At 44.3% G+C, this 27,026-nt stretch overlaps 1 protein-coding gene across 3 annotated transcripts in view; it reads right to left on the reverse strand.

Annotated features, from left to right (window-relative positions):
- PIP5K1B (phosphatidylinositol-4-phosphate 5-kinase type 1 beta) overlaps positions 1 to 27,026 on the reverse strand; it is a 127,046-nt gene that overhangs the window by 63,481 nt on the left and 36,539 nt on the right. For all 3 annotated transcript variants that reach the window (XM_023742638.1, XM_023742637.1, XM_023742639.1), the window contains exons 4-7: positions 9,635 to 9,846; positions 8,253 to 8,336; positions 8,081 to 8,129; positions 3,211 to 3,295 (exon numbers count right to left, since the gene is read on the reverse strand). In XM_023742638.1, coding sequence (XP_023598406.1) covers positions 3,211 to 3,295; positions 8,081 to 8,129; positions 8,253 to 8,336; positions 9,635 to 9,846 — 430 coding nt within the window. The remainder of the gene's footprint in view (positions 1 to 3,210; positions 3,296 to 8,080; positions 8,130 to 8,252; positions 8,337 to 9,634; positions 9,847 to 27,026) is intronic.

Raw genomic sequence — 27,026 nt, forward strand, 5'->3', positions numbered from 1 at the left:
TCCAACCTTTCAGTTAGCAGCCGAGTGTTTAATCATTTGCACCTCTCAAAGACTGCATATGTGAGGAAAGGGAGATAGCAAAATTGTCTGTGTTTTAGTAATTTTATTTGTCCAAAATGCCTTGACTTACATCAGACTATCTCAGAATAAATTCGAGTAGAAATGCCTCTGCAGACTCTGAAATTAAAGTCTTATTTGAGGTGAAACTCAAATGTTCCCCAGCTAAAGAATTGCTTTTCCTTCTCCTCCAGTGTTTCTCGAGTGCTCGGAGGAGGGTGGGTGGGCTGGTAATCTCCGACGGTACAATATGGAGAATTCTCATGACCCTAAGTTTTATTAACCTGGGAATGGGAATTTCTAAACATGCCAATGTTTAATCTTATTCTCACGTCGCCCAATTTAGCCAAGCTACTTCTGGTTGCTTTTTCCTTTCAGTGACTTTCCACTGAAACTTTCTACCCCTTGGGTCTTTTGCAGGTCATGGTTATGTTGGACATCTAATTCACTCCTGACTGTTGTCCAAACAGCCCTCCACAACACACAAAAGTGTGTTGGGCAACTCAAGCTTGGAAATGAACTTGACCATCAGTCTTGCTCGCTGAAGGCTGTGATTTTACCACTAGAAGGTCAGTAGGAGCTGCTCCAGCTGCAGCTGGACCATCATATTTATATTCTCTATCTGCTGCAATCATTCTTCTTGGCTTCTCAGTGTTAGCAGGGCAGGGGGAGAGGGAAGATGAGGCTTGTTGATGTTTTTCCTGGAACTTGCTCTTGGCAGCATTTCCCCTCGCTGGGATGTTTGCAGAAAGGGGTAACCCAACAGCAGATGCATTAGAGTAATTGTGTTTAGTCTTGGGAATCTCAGAGCTTAGAGTACATTGTTCATCTTAGGCCCTACTCGCCGGCAGCTTGCGAGAATTTAATTCAAGAAGGACTTTGGGACCCACAGATGAAGAAAGAATAGAGAACAATCTCTCAGTTCAAAGAAAAGGGACAGTTTATGGGTCCCCCATGCAGTCTTATAATAATAATAATATATTCCTAATAATAAACAAAGGTGCCCTGGTGGCACAGTGGTTAAGCACTTGGCTGCTTACCGAAAGGTTTGGTGGCTCAAACCCACCCAGCTGCTTTATAGGAGAAAAGACCTGGCGATCTGCTCCTGTAAAATTATAGCCAAGAAAACCCTATGGGGCAGTTCTACTCTGTCACATGGGGTCGCTATCATTAATACGTTTCTCATATAAAATACAGAAATGGATTGAATAGGAAAATGCATAGGCAAATCTAGTTTGTCGTTGTTGTTGACAGCTATGAGTTCAGTTCACAGCGACCCCATGTGACTGAGGAGAACTGTCCCGCAGGGTTAGCTAGGCTGTACCAGGTTTTTCTCCCTCCAAATTTTCCGTGAGCAGCCGAATGCTAAAGTGTGGTGCCAACATGCTCCTTAGGGTGTCTTTCTTTTTGTTTGTAGGTTGCCTCATTGGTAGTTGATTTCCTAGCTCTTTAGCACTCTGCTTTCTGGTTAAAGTAAGCAGAAGAAAAGATACAACTACCATTTGTCTTTCCTGGAGGGAGATTTTGAATGTTTAAAAGCTGATCAAAACTGATTTTCATGATCAATACGTAGACCAAATAAGGCACGCTTTCCTTAACTCCACATTCTATCCAGCAGCGATCACACGTGGTTTGCAGGCTGGACACACACGTTAGCTTCTGCCTCTACATTCGATCTGCTAGCTTTCATACACCCTTGACTTTCAATGTAGTATTGCGTTTCAATGAAGTCTTTAAAAGTCTAAACCAGAGGACCTCAAATGCAGCTCAGGGACCACTCAGGGGGTCTCTGAGGCTCTTTCAGCGTGCCTGCAAGGTCAAAACTATTTTCACAATAATATTAATGGCGATTCGTCTTTTTCTCTCTCGTTCTTTTAGGAGTATATGATGGAGTTTTCCAAACACTCCGTGACCAGCAATGTCACCACAGGCTGAATTTAGGAGCAGATGTGGAATTCCAGATGTTTCCTATTAAATCAGACATTGTTGTTGGTCGATGCTGAATTAATTCTGACTCATGGGGTTACAGAGTAGAACTGCCCCACAGGGTTTCCAAGGCTGTAAATCTCTACAGAAGCAGACTGCCACATCTTTCTTCCGAGGAGCAGCTGGTGGGTTTGAACTGCCAACCTTTCTGTTAGCAGCCGAATGCTTAACCACTGTACCACCAGGGCCTCTTAACTGATAAATAGAGGGCATGTATATAAAATTGTACACCACGATCGTACCCATTCTATAAATACACACAAAGTATAGAAAAACACGCACAGGAAATACATTAAAATATCAGCAGTGGAAATCTCTGGCTTGTGGGATTTTGAGTAACTTTCACTGTTTGCCTTTGCATCTTTTTGTACTTGGCCACATTTTTACATCGAAAGTGTGGCTTCTATTAGCAGAAAACGCCAATAAATATTATGAGAAAATTTGTCTTATATAAAATATTCTTTTTCAGAGCTGTGTGTGTGTGGTTTATTTTGGTTTGGGAAATTGGATCATTTTTTGGTAGTGAACATGGACCAACAAGATAGTTTAATAATATAATAACAACATATGTGGCTATCTAATAATAGTGTTACATTACCCTTTTTCACATAGTTAAAAAAAACTGAGTATGTAAATAATACAAAGCTGTTGTAGAAAATTTCATAAACATCAACACAGAGGAGAATAAAATCCCACGTAATTCCCTAACAGGTTCATATGTCCCATGAGAATTTTATTATGCATTTAAGTACGCAGATCAACAGTCTTATATAAAAAAAAATTATATAATATATATATAATAGTACATAATGTATAACATCATATCTATAATAAAACTTGTTGCCATTGAGTCAATTGACTCATAGCAACCCTATAGGACAGAGTAGAACTGTCTCATACGGTTTCCAAGGAGTGGCTGTTGGATTCAAACTGCCGACTTTTTGGTTAGCAGCCAAGCTCTTAACCACTGCGCCACTAGGGCTCCATACTAATGATTATAGCGTCAATAAATCTCTGACCAGAATATTTTACCCATAATTATTAAGTAAGAACCACTATAGTGAAATAAATAGCTCCAATTCTTGCCATAAAAATCTTGCAAAGATAAACATAGTAAAGTCAGCAAGTAAATGGTTTAACAGTAAAAAACTTCATAAAAAATCTTACCTTGAATTTTCTTGAAAACTCTGGAATTCATAAACTTTAGAAATCTGTCTGCATAAAAACTTGGTCTGTGAACTGAAACAGTGTCCTGAAAAGACAAATCAAGTTTCCCAGGTTTACTTCTCAGAGAGGTCACGTCAACTCAGAAGAATCAGTTCTCTGTTACCCAGTGTCCTTAACCAAAGGGTGTGGGCGCCCAGAGCCAGAAGAGAACAACGCCCGGGCCCCATGGGGTTCAAGAGTTGGTCTGGGGGCATAGGGTACATACTTGATTGGAACAAAGATTCTAGACACTTGGGATGAAATGGAGCCTCGAGGGGGGTAGGAGAGAGACAGCAGAAAAGCTCTTCCATATAAATCAAAACAGTAATCATGTATTTAATACCCAAGTAGTACATTTCTAGCAATAGTAAACTTGAGTACACAATGCTCCGTTTTGAATCCATGTTTATGAATTCCAATAGGGAAATTAGTAAAAATTTAAATTCAGATACTATAAATGGGCTTTGTTATAGATTGAATTGTATCCCCCCAAAATGTGTATCGACTTGGTTAGGCCATGAATCCCTGTATTGTGTGGTTGTCCACCATTTTGTGATCTGATGTGATTATCCTATATGTTGTAAATCCTAACCTCTATGATGTTAGTGAGGCAGGATTAGAGGTAATTATGTTAATGAGGCAGGATTCAATCTACAGGATTAGGCTGTATCTTGAGTCAATCTCTTTTGAGATTTAAAAGAGAGAAGGGAGCAGAGAGGACAGGGATCTCATGCCACCAGGAAAGAAGAGCAGGAGTGCAGCATGTCCTTTGGACTTGGGGTCCCGGCGATGAGAAGCTCCTAGACCAGGGGAAGACTGATGACAAGGACCTTCCCACAGAGCCAACAGAGACAGAAAGCCTTCCCTGGGAGCTGGTGCCCTGAATCTGGACTTTTAGCTTCCTAGACTGTGAAAGAATAAATTTCCATTTGTTAAAGCCACCTACTTATGGTATTTCTGTTACAGCAGCGGATAACTAAGACAGGTTTGGAAGAAAAAAACACACATTGAACTGGTTCTGGGGTTAGTTCTAGCTTTGAAAGGCTGTGTGGTGTGGAACAAGAAGGGTCTCCATTTTTCATCTGTGAGATGAGGGTGTTAGACGAGGCACAGCTAGGATTCTGTAACTGGCATATTGTGAGTACTCAGTGTGTGGGAATCCTCTTTGGCCATTTATAACGATTCTCTAGACTTCCAGAAGAATGAACAAATCAGTCTCAGAAGAAATGGAACCAGAATGCTCCTTAGAAGCCAGGATGGCGAGACTTTGGCTCACTTACTTTGGACACGTTATCAGGAAAGACCAATCGCTAGAAGAGGACATCCTGTTTGGTAAAGTAGAGGGTCAGTGAAAACCAGGGAAGCCCTCTATAAGACGGACTGACACAGTGTCTGCAACAATGGGCTCAACCATACCAATAATCATGACGATGGGGCAGAACCGGGCGGCATTTTGTTCTGTTGTACATAAAGTTGCCATGAGCCGGAGCCAGCTCAACAGCAGCTAACAACGACAAGACTACCGGCAAGGCTCTAGAGGCAGAGGATATTTACCACTGGTCTAAAAATTACTCAGGGTCAGCGAAAAAGAGGACGACCCTCAATGAGATGGACGGACACAGTGGCCGCAACACTGGGCTCAAGCATAACAACGATTGTGCGGATGGTGCAGGACCGGGCGGCGTTTCATTCTGTTGTACATAGTCGGAACCAACTCGCCGGCACCGAACAACAACAACGACAAAAATCACTTTTTCCAGGATTCTGGCACCTCCTGTCATAAGTAGTCCAGCAATTTAGAGATATTGTTTGGATGCAAGGGACTGAGATGTGTTCATGCATGACGAGGACAAAGCCCTGGCCTTCAAAGTGTTATTCTTTGTAATACGAAGAGACGTTTAAAATAGAGGCAATTTGTAAACAAAAATAAGTCTTAATTGTTGCTTACAATTTCACAAATATGTAATCAGTGCAGAGATTTTCCCAAACAAAACACCAAAACCCAGAATATATGTTTTAAATAGTTGATGGTGTGGACTCCTTAGATGCATCTGACTAACATAGGACAAGGTTATTCAGATCAGAAATGCCATCTGGTAACAGGAAATTAAGAGTCCTGGAGCCCTGGTGGTGTAGCGGTTAAGAGCTACGGCAAGCTACGGCTGCTAAGCAAAAGGTTGCCAGTTCGAATCCACCAGCCGCTCTTTGGAAACCCTGTGGGGCAGTTCTACTCTGTCCCAAAGGTGGGTAGTTTGAGTCCACCCAGAGGCACCTCAGAAGAAAGTCCTGGCAATCTACGTCCAAAAAACCAGCCACTGAAAACCCTATGGAGCACAGTTTCTACAGACACACATGGGGTCCCCGGGAGTCACAATCAACTCAACGGCAACTGGTCTAGCAGAGTTTTAAAAGGAGGTGTCTACGCTCCCCCTCTGGTAGTGCAAGGTGCTGGCTGTGTAGGTCCTACTTTTCTCAGCTGGAAGGAAATAATGTGAGCCTCACATCTTGACCTTTTCATACGCGGAAACTCTGTTGGCTCTGAGTGAGCCTAAGGCAAATTCTTGGAAACATATTTGTGACCTTATTGTTTTAGAGTGCCTTCTGACTGAGGCCACTCCTCAGTCTGTGGACAAAACGCACGTCTTCAATGCTGAAAGGTTTATCAATAGTCTTCCACAGAACTGAGAAAGTTCATCTTCTTTTCCAAGAAAGGCGAAGAATAGCATCTATAACTCATCCTCTTTCAAAGGAAAGCATCTGTTAACAGCTTATAAACAAATATGTCTCCCAACCTTTGACGAATATATTCTTTGAAAGGGCCACTTTGAGTTATTAATTGAGGGCAAATAAATGTTCTGTCAGCAGCAGGAAGTTCAGTTCTAATATCCAGGTGGAAATGTGTGTGTGTGAGGGGAAGAGAGAGACAGAGAGAGTCTGCTCTCTGATAACTGATTTTTCTCTTCTGGTATGTCAATTCTGGGGCTGAAAAACATCCTTATGTCAGTCATCATTAGCAGTGAAAAAACCAGATGCCATCGAATCGACTCCAACTCATGGCGACCTCACGTGTCAGAGCAGAACTGTGCTCCATTGGGTTTTCAATGCCTGATTTTTTGGGAAGTAGACCACCAGGCCTTTCTTCTTTGTCTTTTAAAAAAATTTTTTTTTACTGTACTTTAGATGAAGGTTTACAGAACAAATAGTTTTTCATTAAACAGTACATATATTGTTTTGTGACATTGGTTGACCACCCCACGACATGTCAACACTCTCCCTTCTCGACCTTCTGTCCCCTATTACCAGCTTTCCTATCCCGTCCTGCCTTCTAGTCCTTGTCCTGGGCTACTGTGCCCCATTAGTCTCATTTTGTTTTATGGGCCTGTCTAATCTTTGGCTGAAGGGTGAACCTTAGGGGTGACTTCATTACTGAACTAAAAGGGTGTCCAGGGGCCATACTCTTGGGGTTTCTCCAGTCTCTGCCAGGCCAGTAAGTCTGGTCTTTTTTTGTGAGTTAGAATTTTGTTCTACATTTTTCTCCAGCTCTGTCCAGGACCCCCTGTTGTGATCCCGGTCAGAGTAGTCAGCGGTGGTAGCCGGGCACCATCTAGTTCTGCTGGACTCAGTCTGGTGGAGGCTGTGGTAGTTGTGGTCCATCAGTCCTTTGGACTAATCTTTCCCTTGTATCTTGTTTTCTTCATTCTCCCTTGCTCCTGAAAGGGTGAGACCCGTGGAGTATCTTAGGTGGCTGCTCACAGGCTTTTAAGACCCCAGACGCTACTCACCAAGGTAGAAGGCAGAACATTTTCTTTATAAACCATGTTATGACATCAGGGTTTCTTCTGAGGCGCCTCTGGGTGGACTCGAACTGCCAACCTTCCGGTTAGCAGCCAGCGCGTTAACCATCTGTGCCATCCAGGGATGTCCAGTCATTGCTTCGTTGTTGGGTGCTGTCGAGTCAATTCCGACGCATAGCGACCCATGTGTTACAGAGTGGAACTGCCCCATAGGGTTTCCTAGGCTGTAATCTTTACAAGAGCAGATCGCTGGGTCTTTTTCCCCATGAAGCTGTTTAACCACTGCACCACTAGTCATCGCTAAAACCTGCTGCTGCCGACCTGCCCCCTAGGGTTTCCAAGGAGCAGCTAGTGGATTCCAACTGCTGAACTTTCGGTTAGCAGCCACACTCTTAACTACTGTGCCACCAGGGCCAGTCATGTATAAATCCATACAATTTAAAAGCTTTCCCTTCCTATGTGTTTATTATGTGCAGGGATCGTGCTGAACACCAACATGCGTTCTTGGTTTAATCCTCACATCAGCTCTGTGAGGCAGGTTCTACCAATAGCCCCTGTTATAAATGAAGGGGTAGAGAGGCCAGGTAACCAGTAACATGCCTGGGTCACACAGCTAGTGACACACGGTGAACTCAGGGTTCAAATCTAGATCTGTCTGCCACCAAAGTCAGGGCCCCAACCACTCTGCTGCTCAGTCTCACAAAAGCTTCATCTCAACGGTCCTTCCCTGTTTCCTCCTTTTTCCAGAAATGGTTTCACAACTGGAGAAAGCTTAGCAGGCCCTCCGGCTTCCACGTGGAAGTAGGCATCATTTTGTTTTCCCCCGCCTCTACCTAGCCACTCAGCTGGATGATGTCTGTTGGAATAGCTGTTCAAATTTATGTTGTTTTAGGGGACTTGAACCCATCTGCTAGCCCAGGAGTCTGAAATTATAAAGTCCTTCCTTGCCTCCCTTGAAGTCTAGTGACCCAGTTACTGTAAAGTCTCTGAGAAATCAGAAGTATGCACATTTAACAAGGAACACAAAAGTCACTCACCCCATCATAAACAAGGGCTTTCCAGGAATGTTCAAGCTTCTTCATTAACCTAAATGCAAACAGACAGAGAATGAAAAGTGAGAAGGTAAAATCACTCCCATTTGGTGAATTTTCAGAATCTTTTGTTGATTAATTTTGGAATAACAGAGGACCATTTCCCAAAATGTTTTACCTGTATGACTGCAGGATATCAATGATGCCCATAAATAAAAGCAGCTTTTCTCCTTTATGGCTTTTAGCTGGGATACCTCCCATCCTATTGATGGAGCAAATGAGAAAATATTTGATCAGACATTGGAAGGATCAGAAGTTGGGTGGTGGTTTTTTGTTTTTTTTTGGTTCCCTTCTGTTAAAGTCTTCCTGGGAATCAAGAATGACATACTTCCCCACAGAGGAGAGTATTATCTTAGCTGTCAACTCTAAAGAGTGGAGTGGAAAGAACTCAATTTAATAATTATTCCTATTTTAAAACCATAAGCAAGACTTGGAACACATTTAAAAATATTGCTTTTAAAAAATGCGATACTTTTTTTCTGACAAAAAAGTAATACATATTCACTGTGACCATTTTTATATAATACAGAAAAGGACAAAGGAAAAAAAAATCTATTTCTGGGATATGAAGATAACCACTATCAACATTTGGTACATTATTCCTCTGTGTACGTGTGAGAGAGAGATATACACACACCTACATTTTATATGGAGGGGAATATTTATCATGTTTTATAAACTGACACGCATTTCTTCAAATACAGTGCTAACATGATTTTGAATGGCTGTGCAGTATTTGCCCATGCTGATGTAGAATAATTTGTTTAAATGATTACAAGACATTTAGATGGATTTATAAGCAAGTATCTTAAAAAAGACTTACTATGTGCTAACTCCCTTTATATAAGTAAGACAGTCATTGTTGGAGAATCCGGGAAGCCAGGCGCTTATGGTCAAGGAACATGATTTCTTTTTCTCAGTCTGCTTGCTCAGCCACTATACACGTGTGATGCTGTCAGCTCCTAGCAGCGATTTGTCTTTGGCTGTAGTTGTTTCTGTTAGTGAATATGCACTCTATACATGCAAGCTGTTCCCGCAGTTCCTATTATGTCTGGCTTAGGCAAGAACCACATCTGCCAGGGTCCAGGACTAGAACAACAGGATCTTCCCAGTGCAGATAAAAAGCTCTGCGTTGCGAACATAATTCCTATCATGTACTTGCTTAAATACATGTTGATTCACTTTCAAAGCTCATTCCCCCTCTTGTGGTGGATGTTTTGAATATGCAGTTAATGAGAGTAAAAGCATCTTCAGCCATTGTTAAAAAATGGAGCCATTGGAAAAAAAAATCGCATCAGTGGAAAGGATAATAGTAACTTGGAAAACTGCCACTCATCTCGTTCCGCATAGATGAAGAGACATGGAGGTTTAATCCATTTTTGCACCAGGCAGGAATTTAGTCCCCAAGTGCAACCGTGAGGCGAACACAACGGCACTTAACTGTATAAGGACACGGGTTGCCTCAGTCAAGGGGGTGAGGCGGGTGATGGTTGCACTTACGTGTCTGGGTTCTCCGTGATAATCCCATCTCCCGATTTCCCTGAACCCTGGATGGATTCCATCGCTGTTGAGTAGAGGACCTTCTGCATTGCTGGCCGCTTAGCATCAGGCACATTTTGTGAGGTGTCCTCCTCTTTGTCTTTGAGAGAATGGTCCAAGATGTGGATTCCCAGCAGAAGGCTATAGTCCATGATCTTGAAGCTCTCCAGCACCTGAGTAAGAAAAAGAACGAGACTCCTGGTCAGCCTAAACGGTCTGTAAGCCTCATCTGCACAGAACCGGACAGTGTGAGGTATGCAGACACACAACGCCTGTATCCCTTCCACGTGGGGGGCTGACCCAAAGCAGCCAAAGAGAAGATGAGGAACTATCAAACACTCAGGGTCACATGGAGTAAGGATTATCACGATGGCTCCAAGACGAGATTTTTATGCAAATCAACACCAAGGACATCTTCTCCTAACCCTCTGTGAATTTTTCACTAAGCATTTCCTGGCCACTTTCCAAGCACTGAGAGGTTCACTTGGAGTCAATGATCAAAATAACGCTACAAGGTAGGCACAGCTAAGTTTCATTATTTGTGGATTCTATATTTCCAAATTCGCCTACTTGCTAAAGTTCATTTGTAACCCCAGATCGGAACCTGTGTTGCTTTTCCAGTCATTGGCAAACCTGCACAGAGCAGGAAAAAAAATGTGAGTTGCCTAATGCATGCGTTCCCAGCTGAGGTTGGACAAGGTGACACTCTGCCTTCTTGTTTCAGCTCCCGTGCCATAAATGTGCTTTCTGTAGTCTATGTAGTGCCACGTTTTTGCATTTTTGTGCTTTTTGTTGATGATTTCACTGTTTAAAATGGCCCCCGAGCATAGTCCTGAAGTACTGTTTGGCGTCCTCAAACGCGAGAATGCTGTGATGTGCCTTAGGGGGAAAATACGTGTCGTAGATGAGCTTCACTCAGTCATGAGTTACAGCTGTGAGTTCAACGTCAATGAATCAACTATACATTAAATAAGGTGTCTTTAAACAGAAACACACATAAAACAAGGTTATGTCTTGATCAGCTGATGGAACGTTGTAACTAAAGGGTCGCAGGAACATAACCCGGCATTTCCTCTCGGGGCAACGGCTCAGTATTGGCTAAGCTGGTGTTCACAGTGACTTTAAAGAACATAACAGCCATGATAATGAAAACTGACTGTACTATTATTATCTCTATTTTACAGAGGGAGTATCTGGGACTCTGATAAAAGAGGCGATTTGCTCACTCTCACACAGCTCGGAAGTGACGGAGCCAGGATTTGAACCCAAGCTGTCAGCTCCAGCAGTCATACTCTTCAGCATTTGAGCAGAGAAAGCAACCAACAATCATGCTCAGCTTGTAACGCCTCAGCACACAGACTCAGCCGTGGCTCAGAGGGCAGTGGGGCTGGAATGCGCTTTTGCTTGGATTCTGTCCTCAAATGGAAATCTTGCTGGAGTTTGTTGTTGTTAGCTGCTGACAAGTCAATTCTGACTCATGGCGACCCTATGTGTGTAGAGCAGAACGGCCCCATAGAGTTTTCAAGGCTTCAATCTTTTGAGAATTAGATCGCCAGGCCTGTCTTCCCAGGTGCCTCTGGGAGGGTTTGAACTGCTGACCTTTCAGCTAGTAGTCCAGTGTTTAACCATTTGCGCCACCCAGATTAGCGGTGTCCTTTTCCAAGTCTTCCTCTCAGAGTTGTCATTCAGTTCCCTGAAGTACCTCTTTTCAAAAAAGATCCTGCTATGGGTTAAATTGTGCCTCTCGCCCCCGAATATGTGCTGGAATCCTAAGTAACCCCTGCATCTGTGGGTGTATCCTATTTGGAAATAGGTTTTTCTTTGTTATGTTAATTAGATCACATCCAAGTAGAGTGGGTTCTAGATCTAATTACTTCTTTTTTCTTTTTATTTTATTGTGTTTTAGGTGAAAGTTTATAGTACAAATTAGTTTCTCATTGAAAAATGTACACACAAATTGTTCTGTGACATTGGTCGCAATGCCCGCAATGTGTCAGCACTCTGCCCCTTTCCCTTTCCACCCCTGTGTCCATTCGTCCAGTTTTCCTCTCCCTTCCTGCCTTTTCGGCTTTGCTTTCGGGCAGGTGCTGCCCATTTGGTCTCGTAGACTTGACTGAACTAAGAAGCACGTTCCTCACGTTTGTTTTATAGGCCTGTCTAATCTTTGGCTGAAAGGTGGACTTCGGGAGTGGTAAACCTAATCACTTCTGAGTTATATAAAGAGCAGATTAAACACAGAGATACGCACACCCCCCGGGGTGGTGGTGAAGACAAACACCACGTGAGGATTGTCTACAAGCCGATGAACCAGCAATGCCCGGGACTACCTACAGGAAAGAACTACCATGGCCGAAACCCTGATTTAGACTTTTAGCCTCCAGAATTGTGAGGAAGAAAGTTTCTGTTCTTTAAAGCCATCCACTTGTATTTCTGTTACAGTGGTGCTTGGTAACTAGGAGAGATTTTAATGGAGAACAAGGAGCAGGACTAAACACTTAATTATGCCCTCAGCAAACAGTGGGGAAGAGACAGAACTAAAAGTTCCCAGAGGCAGTCAGATGAAGGAGACACGGTTATCCTGACAGGAAAATGATAGGAAGTAAGGTTGAATAAAAACAAACAAACAAAACCAAACCCACTGATTCCAACTCATAGCGACCCTACAGGACAGAGGAGAACTGCCCCGTAGCCTTTCCAAGGCTGTAAACTTTATGGAGGCAGATCACCACATCTTCCTCCTGCAGAGCGGCTGGTGGGTCAAACTGCAGACTTTTCGGTTAGCAGCTGAGCAATTAACCATTGCACCACCAGGGCTGCTCCATAAAGAGTACAGCCTTGGCAACTCTATGGGGGCAGTTCTACTCTGTCCTGTAGGGTCGCTATGAAGGCAATGGTTTCATGTTAACTGGAGCCAACTGCCACATCCTTCCATATCTTTCTCCTGTGGAGTGGCTGGTGGGTTCAAACTGCTGACCTTTTGGTTAGCAGCCAAGCGCTTCACCACTGCACCACCAGGGCTCCTATTAGGTTGAGTAAGATTCAGTCAAAATGGCTTCAGAGTGTGAGTGGAGCCTCGATCCTCAGACTCTTCCCAGACGGAGGGAGAACGGGCAGACACATGTACCTGCCTGAAAATTGGGCATTTTCCTCGATGACAAAGGTCTTTTCCCACTCGTGTGTATATGGTTCTTCTCTAGAATAGGTATTTCTCGGTCAGAGCTGCTTGGAACATCAGAACGTGTTGTTAGGTACAACAGCTGTCTCCGTACCCATACGCTGATATGTCTCTGTGCCCCAGTTAGGAAACAGCTTTGAAGGTCACAGTCTACAGATAACTCCGCGCAATCAAGAATTAAATACCTAGAATTCCTTCTGCTTCTCCTTCTCCCTCAGCCTAGCTGCTTTTTGGTCAGAGGTTCATGATATACTAAAGCGGAATCAGAGTGAGTCACTGAGTGGTGCAAACAGTCAACGTGCTCAGCTGCTAGCCTCAGAAGAAAGGCCTGGCGATCTGCTTCTGAAAACTTAGCCCTTGAAAACCCTGTGGAGCACAGTTCTACTCTGACACACATGGGCTCATTGTGAGTCAGTCGACTCAATGGCAACTAATTTGTTGTTGTTTTATTCCGGTAACGAGGTGGTCAGGCCTGAGGATTCAAATACCTGTGGCTGCCATCTGATGGGTGCCATTTGACAAAAGGCTTTGTGAGCTACGGCATAAGTGGCCTTCAAAAAAATAAGGTCACTCTGGTGAGGAAAACTGAAAGAGGGCTGTGGGTGAGTATCAATTATTCCAGAGTGCCCACCCTTCATCTTTCAATACACTCAGTTGAGTACTTTCAGAAAGAAGGCAGGCAAGAACTGGAAGTAGAATCTTATTATTAACGAGGCTTAGCCATGGAACTTTCCTACCTGAGAGCTGAGATTGGCCCTGATAACAGTGTGGAACAAGCCTCTCTAACTAAAGAGTGACCCTAAGACAGAGGAGGAAGAAGGGGTGGGGGGTGAATGTTCTCGCCACTGACCTAAAGCATGAGAGCCAGGCCCATCAGCTGGTTCTCCATCGAGGCATATCCATGCCGCGTCCTGCCATGAAGTGGCACAGACACGTGGAAGAAAGCAAGACTGGTTTACGCCAAGGATGCCAAGGACTTGACCTCTTAAAGGAAAACGAATGCATCTCGGATGCTTTCTTCAGATGGAAACAAGTGGGAGAGGGCTTTGTGCTTTCTAATTTTCAATCCTATCGACATCATGGCTTGGGAGTAGTAACCACGCTGTTGCTGTTGCTGTTGTGTGCCGTCAAGTTGATCTGGATTCACAGTGACCCTATGGGACCGAGTACAACTGCCCCATAGGGTTTCGTAAGCCATAATCTTTATGGGAGCAGATCACCAGATCTTTTCTCCCGTGGCATGCCTGGTGGGTTAGAACCAGCTCGGTTAGCAGCCAAGCACCTAACCATTGCACTACCGAGCTTCGTGAACCCTTCACAACGATCACCGCCCATGGATGCCAATTTTCTTTCACACAATTATCAGTGCTAGCACTCCCCCTCGGAGACAGACTGGTGGATAAGAACATGGTGGACACAGAGCACAGACAAGTTACATCGCCGCCCTGTGCCTCAGTTTCCTCATCTGTGAAATGGTGACAATAATATCACCTCCTTCATAGGGTGCTTGTGAAAAGTAAATATGTCAATGCAGGTAATGAGCTTAGGAAAATTCCTGGTAGAGATGCAGTGTTCCACTAATGGCTGGTTATATCCATGATGACGGTAATTCCTGGTGACTCATCCTCTCATGTAATATGAGAACTGGACAATGAAAAACGAAGACCCAAGAAGAACTGACGCCTTTGAATTTTGGTGTTGGCGAAGAACGTTGACTAGACCATGGACTGCCAGAAGAACGAACAGATCTGTCTTGGAAGAGGGATAGCCAGAATGCTCCTTAGAAGCAAAGATGGTGAGACTTTGTCTCGCTTAATTTGGACGGGTTATCAGAGGACCAAAACGGACATCATGCTTGATAAAGCGGAGAGTCCGTGAAAAAGAGGAAGACCCTCGAGAAGATGGATTGACACAGCGGCTGTAACAATGGGCTCAAGCATAACAGCGATTGTGAAGGTGGCGCACGACAGGGCAGCGTTTCGTCCCGTTGTACATGGGGGGTCGCTACGAGTCGGAACCGACTCAACAGTACCTAACAACACAGTGTGAGAGATTACCGATGTCAGCTGGAAGTAAACACCCCTGCAGTTAAACTTTTCAAAACAAAAATCCACTAAAAAGCCAATAAAATATGATTACATTTCCATTCAGCTTACCACTACCATTTTGGCAAATTCTACTTCCTTTAAAAGCTCTGGGTGTGTAAGCACCCAGTCATATCGCCTGGATGTTGGGCGGGAAAAGGTTGGCTTATAACACAGCCACTCTGGCCAATGGGCTACAAAGCGATTTTCTCACAATCTGAATGGAAATGGTCCCGTTTTAGTTAACAGTAAACATCCCTGCGCCCTGCACAGCCTAAACCACCTACTTGTAAATGTTGCCTCCAAAGCAGTGAACTGGCTTCCAAAGCAAATCCTAGTTACTCTGTGACGATGCTGTGGGTGTGCCTACCAGGAAGGCATCAAGAATCACTCACGGAGTTAGGGGCCCCTCAGATCGAAAGGCATCCCTAATGCCATAGTATTTACTTCATTTTCCTCTGCAGAGCACACCCCAGTGAATTCTGCTTGCTAAAAAGATTTCTCTCTAAAATAACTGTACATACACTGTTGTTTTTAGGCACCATTGAGTCGATTCCAACTCATGGCGGACATATGTACCACAGAACAAAACGCTGCCCGGTCCTGCGCCATCCTCACAATCGTTGCTATGTTTGAGCCCATTGTTGCAGCCACTGTGTCAGTCCATCTCATTGAGGGTCTTCTTTCTTGTCGCTGACCCTCTACTATACCAGGCATGATGTCCTTGCCAGGGATCGCTCCCTGCTGATAACATGTCCAAAGTACTTGAGGTAAGTCTCGCCATCCTTGCATGTAAGCAGCATTCTATCCTGGCTATACTTCTTAAACACACCCACTTCTCACTTACCGACATGGTTAGTTTCTGAAAAAGAGGTTGTTATGCAAAAATGGAGGATGACCACATCTGATCACCAAATGGAGGATGACCACATCATTCCATAACTGCCAAACTACCGAGAATCGTGGCCCAGTCAAGCTGACACATAACCTTAACCGCCAAAGCCAGCGTTACTCTCGCTTCACGCCTCGGCATTCATTACTGCCATACGTACATTGTTAATGCACAAAATAGTCAGATAGCAGATTTTTTACTATTGCTGTCAATACGAAATGTTGGATAACAAGCTAGTCCATAAGCGAGTGGGTGTGTGTGTATATATATACACACACACAAACACACACACACACATTTACTTATTTTTGGTAGCGATGTGTACAGCCAGACATCCATCCATTCACAATTTCTCCATGAACAGTTCAATTGTGTCACCATCGTCACTGTCTGTACCCACGATGTCTCACGGCCATGACGTCAGGCTCTCTGCCCCCTAAAGTCCTCATCTGCACTTAGACGGACACTGTCAGTTTACATTCCTAGAGAGAATTCTTTATAAGAGTGCTTTCATGTGCTCTTCAACCTGAACTGTTTGCTTTGGACCTGCACTCTCTGTTACTTCCCAAGGTCAGGCCAAAGAGCATCCTGCGTTTTCTAAGTGATGATGAAGTCAGGCGGAGGCCCAGCTCTAACTATTGATAAAGTAAGAAACTGTACCGGCCCTTTAAGGGGTCAAATCTGAGTCCTGGTTTAAAAAAAAAAAAAAAACAACTTCAAGAGAGAGTGAACTAAGAAAAAGCTATAAATAAAATGTTAAAAAGAGGTTCATTTTCCCGGCACCTTTCAATTGGATTGTCAGCATCCCTGGAGGGATAGAGGCTGTCCACAGGGACTGGGCTCCCATTTTCAGAGTGAAAGGCTGACAAAAGAAATTCTATTCCTATTTTGGGGGAAGCTGACCACCACAACTAGGTGTTTGTCAGTCAAAGTCTCAACATCAGTTTAAAAAAAGTCAAGGAACAAAAAGATAAATATATACGCATATATTTTAAATTAAATTCAGAAACGTCCATAATAAAAACTTCTGGGAACAGATTTTCACCACGTGTATTTAAGATCTGCATCAATGAAGAATGAAAATAGTGCTGTTATTCGTATCTGCCCAGTGCTTGAATTAAACCAATCAATAAATCTGCCAAAAACTTAACACACGTGAGCATTAAGAGTGTCTGACGTTCTGCAACGTGACAGCCGCCAGCATCTTCCCTCACGCAGGTACACACTTGTTTCCAGAATGTCTGCCTGGCCTCCCCCGGAGGACTCCATACCTGATCATTTGCGATTCAAAAAACAGGCTACGATGCAAACCCAGGTGCCTTTCCATCTGGCGTGGGCAGAATTCTACTTCCCCACTTGCAGAAAAAGAAAACAGGAATGGTTCAGAGGGCTGTTTAAAGCTGGAAGTAAGTTGGAATATTGCAATGCTTTGTATTAACAAAGCCACATATTTTTTCCTTCTCTGGTAAGGACTATTTTAAGTCAATACTAATACTGGAATATAGTAAAAAAGTCAATGTCAAAGTAGCTGGTACAGTACTCTGCAGACGTGATCAAACATACCTGTTCCTGGAATAAATTGCATGTTCTCCCGGTTCTCCTGGTAAATGATGCGTGAGCAAGGCTCTTATACTACAGTTTCTATAGATTTGGGGATGGAATGTGGGAGCTACCCTAACTCAGAATGATTTGTTGTTAGCTGCCATTGAGTTGGTCGCTGACTCATGGAGACCCCACCTACAACAGAACGAAATGCTGCCCGTCCTGTGCCATCCCCATGACTGGCTGTGGATAGAACTGCTGTGATCCGTATGGTTTTCACTGGTTGATTTTTCTGAAGTAGACTGCCAGGCCTTTTTTCCTAGTCTGTCTTCATTTGGAACTTCTGCCGAAACCTGTTCAGCATCATAGCAACATGCAAGCCTCCACTGACAGACGGGTGGTGGCTGTGCATGAGGTACACTGGCTGGGAATTGAACCCAGGGCTCCCGCATGGAACGTGAGAGTTCTTCCACTGGGCCACCACGGGCCTCCAGAATGACAGGCACTCTTATCCTCTTCATGGTCAAAGGTCCTAAGAGTGGCTGGTTCTCCTTTCCCTTCTATATCTTCAGAGCCTCACTCCTTAAACCACTGCTGCAGTGCAGTTAATTACTTTTGTGTGTGGCCTTTCTAGCCACGGGCTTGCAGCTCCCACCCAGGTGATTGTGTGATAGGGTAACTGTGGCCTACCAGCAGAACTGGTCAGTTTGCCTGAAAAGAGAGTCAATTCCAGGGCAGACAGGAGGAGCCCACCACCACCAAGGAAGGCGAGACCCAACAGCAGGAGACCATGCGGTGGGCTTCCTGGCCAACGGAGAGAGAAAGCTGAGTGCCTTTGGGCAGACTGAGGGCCAGGGAGAGGCATGCCTAAGAGCACAGCTGGAGAGAGGCTATCCTGATGGAAGAACTGTATCCTGAGTGTTCCTGGGCCTGAACTATAACTGTTACTTCCCTAATAAACCCCATAATTTTGAGTATGGTCTGTGAGTTCTGTGTGGCCACTGCAATGAACTATCTAACCCAGTAGAGAGTGCCTTGGGAGGGACGGCTGGTGTCAGGGTTGGTAAAGATGGTGGAGAGAGGAGGCATGTCTGACCCCTGCTTCATAGGAATCAGCCTTGGGCTGTTGATCTTGGTTCTCCTTCCCCCTTGTGGGGCTGGAAGAGGTCAGACACCACCCCCACACCATTTTTACCACTGCAGACTGTCTTCTGTTGGGGTGCTAGGAGGAGCCAGATGGCTGCATGGTGGTGGTTGTTGGTAGGGGCTGTAGAATCCAATTCCGACTCATAGGGACCCCGTGTGACAGAGTAAACTGTCTCATAGCATTTTCTAGGTTGTAATCTCTAGGGGAGCAGATCACCGGGTTTTTCTCCTAGGGAGCTATTGGGTGGGTTCAAGCCTCCAACCTTTTGGTTATCAGGTGAGTGTGTTAATGGTTTGCACTACCCAGGAGGGGCTCCAGATCAATTACAAGGATCCTTAAATCATCAAAGAGTGCTTACTGCTGGCCCTCAAGAAGGAGGCTCTGTTCAGAACACGTCTTGGGGACTCCTTATCTTCCCTCTCCTCTGCTCCTCTGCTTTCCCAGCCTGGGAAGAAACAATACATTAGGAGATCACAGGACTGGGAAGGAACGCTACGTTAGGAGAGCACAGGACTGGGAAGGAACGCTACGTTAGGAGAACACAGGACTGGGAAGGAACGCTACGTTAGCTGAGCACAGGACTGGGAAGGAATGTCACTTTAGGTTAGCACAGGACTGTGAATGGAGAATCACTGGAAGAGTCCAAAATACTTTTGAAAAACTGTCATATTCCTGAAAGACATTTAGAAATCAGAACCTGGCACAAGAAGATATTAACAGTGGCAAAGACAATGCAACTCGAGTAATCTGTAAGAGATGGCCTGTGCAAAACGGAGGGGGTGATTCGAGAAGGAGAAGAGATGCTTTATTAATTGGATCTTAGGTGAGGAAGGTGTCTAGTAAGTCCCCATGCCGCAGGGGTTCTTATGAAAACAAATCCATTCAGTAAGTATTTTCTTGAGCAGCTGCTACGTGCAGGCAGTCTGTTCTTTACAAATTCTTACATCATTCTAACTAATGTGTGATAAAATTAGAATATCACCATCTTATGACCTTTAATGAATTAATCCACCATCCATCTGTCTCTGTGTACTGTGGTGGCTTTCATGATGCTGGAAACTAGGCCACCAGTATTTCAAATACCTTCAGGGTCATTCATGGTGGACAGGCTTCAGTGGAGCTTCCAGACTAAGTCAGACTAGGAAGAAACGCCTGGTAAATTATTTCAGAAAAGTAGCCATTGAGAGCCCTGTGGATCACAATAGAATACTATCCAGTACAGTGGTGGGAGGTGAGCCCCCTGGGTTGGAAAAGATTACAAAATAGGCACAGTGAGAGACTCAAACATACCAATGATTATGAAAATGGCGCCAGACTGGACAACATTTTGTTCTGTTATACATAAGTTTGTCATGAGTGGGAGCCGACTTGACAGCAACTAATAACAACAGTGAAGTAATGGACCTAGTCAGCGATCAGCAACAGCTGCTGACATCACAAAACAGACAGCATTCTGCCATTATGTGTCTCCTGATGGAAGGAGGCAACAGCAAATTTGAAGCCAAATCTAAATTTGACCAAATCTCTAGATCAAACAGCCCATTTACAGGAGAAACAGAGGCGAGAGGAGCACGTCAACTCAAACCATGGGATGCAATCAGCAAAATCCAGACTACAGGATAAACAAGTCCATCGCTTCAACTAATACCCCAAAAACCGAAAATTAAGGGTGGCAGGGAGCATTTAACAAGTAGACCTTATTGAAATCCTCATGCAAAGTATAAAAAACGTCATTTATGACGCAATCAGAAATGTGAACACTGACTATTTAACGATTAGTAAGAAATATTGTTAATTTGTTAAAGGTATGATAATGGTATTGTAATATTTTTTTTAAGGAGTCCTTAGCTTTTAGAGACTCTTACTAAAATACGGGTAAAATGATGTGACGCCTGAGATGTAGTTAAATTATGTGAGGAGGGGGCTGAGATGAACAAGACTGGCCGTGAGGAGCTAACGGTTGAAGCTGGGTGCTCACCACGTGGGGATTCATTAGAATATTCTGTCCACTTTTGCAATGTTTGAACTTTTCAAAAATAAAATTCAATGGAGTGCTGTGAAATGCTCAGACGAAATGCATTTTGTACACCTGTTTATAGTCAGTGTACCAGAATCTCTGCCTTGTCTACCCATAGATAAAAAATAAAAATGAATAACTTGGGATCTTAACCGAGTTAAAGCAGAAAGCTTACTGCCCTCTATATTCATCACACCTGCTCCTTCTTTCACAGAGCGCTAAAGAGGAACTAAACGTGGGGCTGACGGGAAGCGGTATCAAGGGCCCTGGGAAGTCTTCCTCTGGGCCTATGGGTCAGTCACAAGTCCCTGAATGGTATAAATGGTTTACGCTCAACTACTAACCCAAAGGTTGGTGGTTCAAACCCACCCAGCAGCACAGTGGACGAACGACCTGGTGATACACTTCCATAAGGATTACAGCCAAAAGGACCCTGTGGAGCAGTTCTACTCTGTAATACGTGGGATCGCCAGGAGTTGGAATTGACTGGATGACAATGAGTTTGGTTTTGGTTTTATCGTCCAGTCCCTTAGTAAGAAGGAAACGATGGGCAAAAAACATCTGTGATAATCCAACAATATAAGAATTCAAAATAGTATTGAAAATAGTAACCTGGAGATTTCATGCAAACAGATACTCCTGTAATTCAAAATAGCAACCTGGAGATTTCGTGCAAATAGACATACCCGGGCACGTGGGTTTAGGGAAAAACGAGTCCTGGAGTCCGCCATCCCTCCAGAGCAGGCCCCTCCCAGGAGAGCTCCGGAATGATTTGCTTGTGCAAGTCGAGTTAGAGCTGAGCGCTGCCTTTTTAATTTAATTTAATTTCCACAAAACAGCCCAGAGTGTCCTCTGCTAATGTAATAAAGGGAAAATACAGGCTGTGACAAGCCATACAATTTTGGCTGGTAGAGCGGACAGAAATAAATATTCAATTCTTAGCCTAGTTATGGCAATGATGTGTGTGTCACTGTGCCCACTGGAGGGACTTAGAATAGAACCCTGGGCTGCGCTGAGTATGCCCGCACCAAGGCCTTTGTGCTCACTCCAAAAGCTTGATGTAACAGACGTCTACCCTACGGACATTAGATATAGCCATCTTTCATTTAAAATATATATAAGCAGTGGTGACTCAGTAAGGAGCCCTGGTGATGCAGTGGTTAAGCACTCAGCTGCAAACCGAAAGGTCTCACCAGCTGCTCCGTGGGAGAAAGACGTGGCAGTCTGCTTCCGTAAAGATTTCAGCCTTGGAAACCCTCGGAGGCACTTCTACTCTGTCCTATGGGGTCGCTATGAGTCAAAATCAGCTCAGTGACAATGTTTGTGTTTTGCTTTTTGGTGGCTCAGCGGTAGAATTCTCACCTTCCGGGGGAGACCCAGGTTCAGGTCTGATTCCCGGTCAATGCACCTCATGCTCAACCGCCATCCATCTGTCCGTGGAGGTTTGCGTGTTGCTGTGATGCTGAACAGGTCTCAGCAGAGCTTCCAGACTAAGACAGACTAGGAGGAAAGGTCTGGTGATCTACTTTCAAAAAATGAGCCAATGAAAACCCTGTGGATCATAATGGTCCAATCTGCCATCGATCACAGGGATGGCACGGGCCTGGGCTGCATTTCATTGAGCTGTGCCCCCAACAGACAGTAGCTAACAACAACTATATATACATATGTGTGTGTGTGTGTGTGTGTATGTATACATATATATACACACACACGTAATACATGCATATATACATGTACGTTCACACCAAAAAAAACCAAACCAAACCTGTTGCCGTCGAGTTGATTCTGACTCATAGCGACCCTACAAGACAGAGCAGAAATGCCCCATAGGGTTTCCAAGGAGCGGCTGGTGGATTTGAACCACTGACCTTTTGGTTAGCAGCCGTAACTCTTAACCACTGTGCCACGGGCTCCATACGTACATAAATACATATATATACATATATAGATCACCTTCCTATATTGAATGAGTATTTTGGATTTTCTTTCCTTTATAGATACTTTGTTTCTACAAATAGAAGTGGTCTTAAACTGTTTTGTAAACATTGAAAAGTAATCTCTAATATTAGATTTGTCGAGTCCTTTCTACACGTATCTTTTAGCTGGGTTCATCATGATGTCTGCAGCTTAGCTAGTGGGTGCAGGTGACAGCCTGCAGCTGGCCTGCCCCGTGAAGCTCAGAGACCACGCTTGGTCCGAGTCTCCACATCCAATGCAACTACGTAGTTCTCATCACTGCCCGCCACAGTCCACCCTCTGTGAATGCCTCCCTGGGTAAAGGGGAAGATCACTGCCCCCTACTCACCCACCTGCTGTACTCTTATGGGCAAAAAAGGGTAAGAAAAATGGAACAGATTGGCCGTGATAAAAAAAAGCTTGATGGTTTGGGTTTAAGGTTTAAACTAAGCTTCTTAGAGGCAAGGGCCATATCCTATTCATTTTTCGTGCCTCCCCCAGGACTTAGCACAGAGTCTTAGGCGTAGCAAGAATTCAAAAGCTCTGTGCTGAATGCCGTGTCACTAACGTGGCAGGAATACGAGGTGGAATTTGCCAACCTGGATTCCTGAGGTGATCCGAGGCCAGAAGAATGAAGCCAATCCCTTCAGCATGATCATCCAAGCTTCCATAGTTCAAGAAGCAACTGGGAACATCACTGGTGGCACTGAAAAACTTACAGCTTAAGAACACTGGCAAGGACCTGACCTAGAAGGTGAGATTTAAGAAGTCATGGGAGTCTCAGTGTCTATAAATTGTTTTTCTACCTCCCATGTGTCCTGAAGTGTTTTATTTTCTGAAGAATAATATATGTACATGGTCAAAATGTACAAGGTTTAAAACGGTGGCTCGATGCCACATCCCATATGGCATGGGCGACAGTTTGAGGTGGAAGCAGAATAAAGTAATGGAGGGGCTTGGCAATGTTCTGGTCTCTTGTTTGCCAGTGGGTGACATTCAGAGACTCTGTATTTCCAACGGTATCTGCCTAAAAAGATGGACTGATGTCAAAGGGACAATTGACACCAGCCAGGAGAGGCAGTTTAACTTTGAAGAGGGATGATGTTTAAACTGAGAAATGAGTGTTTAAACTAGAAGAGTCTTACTTGTAAGTAAGACCCCAGCCTTCCGTGTGGATTACACCTCAACATAAAGAAAACAAAAATCCTCACAACTGGACCAATAAACAACATCATGGTAAATGGAGAAAAGGACCAATAAACAACATCATGGTAAACGGAGAAAAGATGGAAGTTGTCAAGGATTTCATTTTACTTGGATCCACAATCAATGCCCACGGAAGCAGCAGTGAAGAAATCAAATGACGTATTGCATTGGGCAAATCTGCTGCAAAGGACCTCATTGAAGTGTTGAAAAGTAAAGATGTCACTTTGAAGACTAAGGTGCACCTGACCCAAGCCATGGTGTTTTCAATCGCCTCATATGCATGGGAAAGCTGGACAATGAATAAAGAAGACCGAAGAAGAATTGATGCCTTTGAATTACGGTGTTGGCAAACAATATTGAATATACCATGGACTGCCAGAAGAAAGAACTAGTCTGTCTTGGAAGAAATACAACTAGCATGCTCCTTGGAAGCAAGGATGGCGAGACTTTGTCTCATGTACTTAGGACATGTTATCAGGAGGGACCAGTCCCTGGAGAAGGACATCATGCTTGCCAAGGTAGAGGGTCAGAGAAAAAGAGGAAGACTCTTGGTGAGAAGGACTGACACATTGTCTGCAATAATGGTCTCAAATACAGCAACGATTGTGAGGATGGCGCAGGATTGGGCGGTGTTTTGTTTTGTTGTACACGGGATCGCTATGAGTCGAAACCGATTCATCGGTACCTAACAACAGGTTTGGGGAAATGGATAACAGTGACGATGATTAAAAAAAACAGTTGCTGTTGAGTCAAACCTGATTCATGGCGACCTCATGGGTGTCAGAGTAGAACTGTGCTCCATAGGGTTTTCAGTGACTGAATTTTCAAGAGTTGATTGCCCGGCCTTCCTTCTGAGGAGGCTCTGGGTGGACTCGAACTTCCAACCTTTTGGTTAGCAGCTGAATGTGTTAACTGTTTGTACCACCCAAGGACTGCTCACTGAACCATAGGGAAGTACAGCAGTTTTGAGGGACAAAAGTGAGGAGAGAAGAGTTATATTTGTCTGATCAAAATACTAAAGATGTTTTTGAAGAAAGATGCTTGGTGATTTCAAAGGACATATTCAGTTGTAGAGGAGGAGGTGTATAAAGAGTGTTGACTGCTGCTGACGGGGATGAAGCCATCCATAGATCTGGGCCGAAGCCTCTCAGAGGCCGGAGTGCGGCAATCTTTCCTGAAAGGACTCAGACCAGCGCGTGGCCGGAGGGCCACCTTGCTTTTCACGAGGCAGCCGTGCACGCTCCGCCCCTGCAGCACTGTGGGTACCCAGTCAACGTGCACCAAATGTTGAGTGAATAAAATAAAGCCCTGTAAAATCAAAACAATGTTCCCCTTTACAAGTGCTCCCAGTAGCCCAAGTTGAAAGCTTCTGGGAGGAAGGCAACATCGTGTTTGGCAGGTACACAGCCAGTTGGTAACGTACCCCAAGACACATTTCTGAAGAGTTTTATAAACTTGTAACATTTCCTCAGACCCGGCTGTTGTTAGATGCCACCGAGCGGCTTCTGAAACACTGCCTGGTACAGCACCATCCTCATAATTGTTACCGTGTCTGAGCCCATTGTTGCAGCTACCCTCAGACCCTAGAATCTCTCAAATACCCCTTAAAACCAAACCAAACCAGTTGCTGTTGAGTTGAGTCTGACTCATGGTAGCCCCACGTACGTCAGAGTAGAACTGTGCTCCATAGGGTTTTCAATGGCTGATTTGTCAGAAGTAGATCACCAGGCCTTTCTTTTGAGGCACCTCTGAGTGGACTTGAACCTTTAACCTTTTGGTTAGCTGCTGAGCATGTTAATCGTTTGCATCATCTAGGGTCTCCCAAAGACCCCTTACGTCTCTGTAACTCAGTCCCTTACTAGATTCCAGAAGTTTCTTCAAAGACGAGGAGCCTCAATTTCATCCTGCAAGTTGCTAGGATTTGCCACCCCATCATCTCCTTCGGCTTGGGTGTTGTCAGCCCTGCTGTTTCACATCATGACCCGTGTGACCGCTGAACACCAGAGTCCACAGCCAGAGCCACACCGGCCAACCTCAAAGGCTTTCCAGAGACATCTTCAAAGCCGGGGTTATTCTGTCATGGCCCCCTATGGTCACTTCCCCTTCCCGCCATAGGTCTGCTCTCTGGTTTCCCAGGATTCCCAACTGGGACGAGGGTACAGTCTATGGGGCATTTCCTCCCCTCAGATACTTCTACGAGTCCCCCTCTCCACTGGCCTTATGTCTACACTAAGGGTATCTGCAAAATCAGAGACGGGTAGGTTCTACACAAAAGCAGGAAACCCTACCGGACTGCATACAGCATCATTCCACTGCATAAGCGCAAAGACTTTACCCCTGTGTGAGCTGAATTATTGCATATTTAAATTTCTGGGTGATAAGTTACTTAAAAGTGAAGGCTAGCTAGACATAGAACAACAACCACAAACTCAGGAAATACCTGAATCCTCTAACCTTTATGTAATATTTCTTTCAGGAAGAAAAGGCGTTTACGTCTCAGGGCAGAGGAAAACATTTTCATTCTTTCTGCAGAAATTTTTATAGCACCCCACTTGGTTTGAAGTTGAGTGTTAAAAAAAAAAAAACCCACCCCTGGCTCGATAATCCTCCCGTTTCTGTAGTTAATGAGAATTCTCAAAAGCCGTTCACACAGGATCCAATGTCATCAACTACTCCCTGGTCGCCCTCTTCACAAGATTTCAGAAACAATCAACTCTACCGGAACCCTCGCATTTCTGAGAGAAGTTTTGCTTTTGAGTTAATAGGATTTCATGTGCACACGTGTTGGGAATGGTTGGTACATGTCCATGGGCTTGGCTATGCTTTTCATTAAAACTTTTAAAATTAAATCTTTGGGTTACTAGTTTTACTTTGTGTTCCTCAGTCACTTGGCAATGTTTTCCTCCCTGTCTCCCTCCCTCCTTGAAGTAGGTGGAAAGATTTAATTAACTCATTGCCCTGTCCAAAAACAAATTCTCTACTTTGACAGAGCTCGTTCCTAACTCCAACAGCATCTGCCCGTGTCAGAGCTGGAGAACCCCCCATCTGGTGCTTCCAGCCCGTACTGTCCACATCTGTCTATATGATTACTTAAGGTTTTCTAAATTTCAGCAGACTTTCCCCATTATACCTACAAGCTCTGAAACGTCTATCACTGCCTGGCTCAGAGCAAGTCCATGATAAACATCAACAGAACCGATCCACAGACGAACTGGGCCTCAGCAGCGTGTCCTTACAGGCCATGAAATTGTGTATTAGGATTTTTTATGATTATGTATTAAGTATGACGTATTTTTAATGTGTAAGCTATTGTGATATCTACAGGTTATAG

Source organism: Trichechus manatus, unplaced genomic scaffold (genome assembly GCF_000243295.1).
Source record: "Trichechus manatus latirostris isolate Lorelei unplaced genomic scaffold, TriManLat1.0 scaffold00214, whole genome shotgun sequence".
Lineage (NCBI taxonomy): Eukaryota > Metazoa > Chordata > Mammalia > Sirenia > Trichechidae > Trichechus > Trichechus manatus.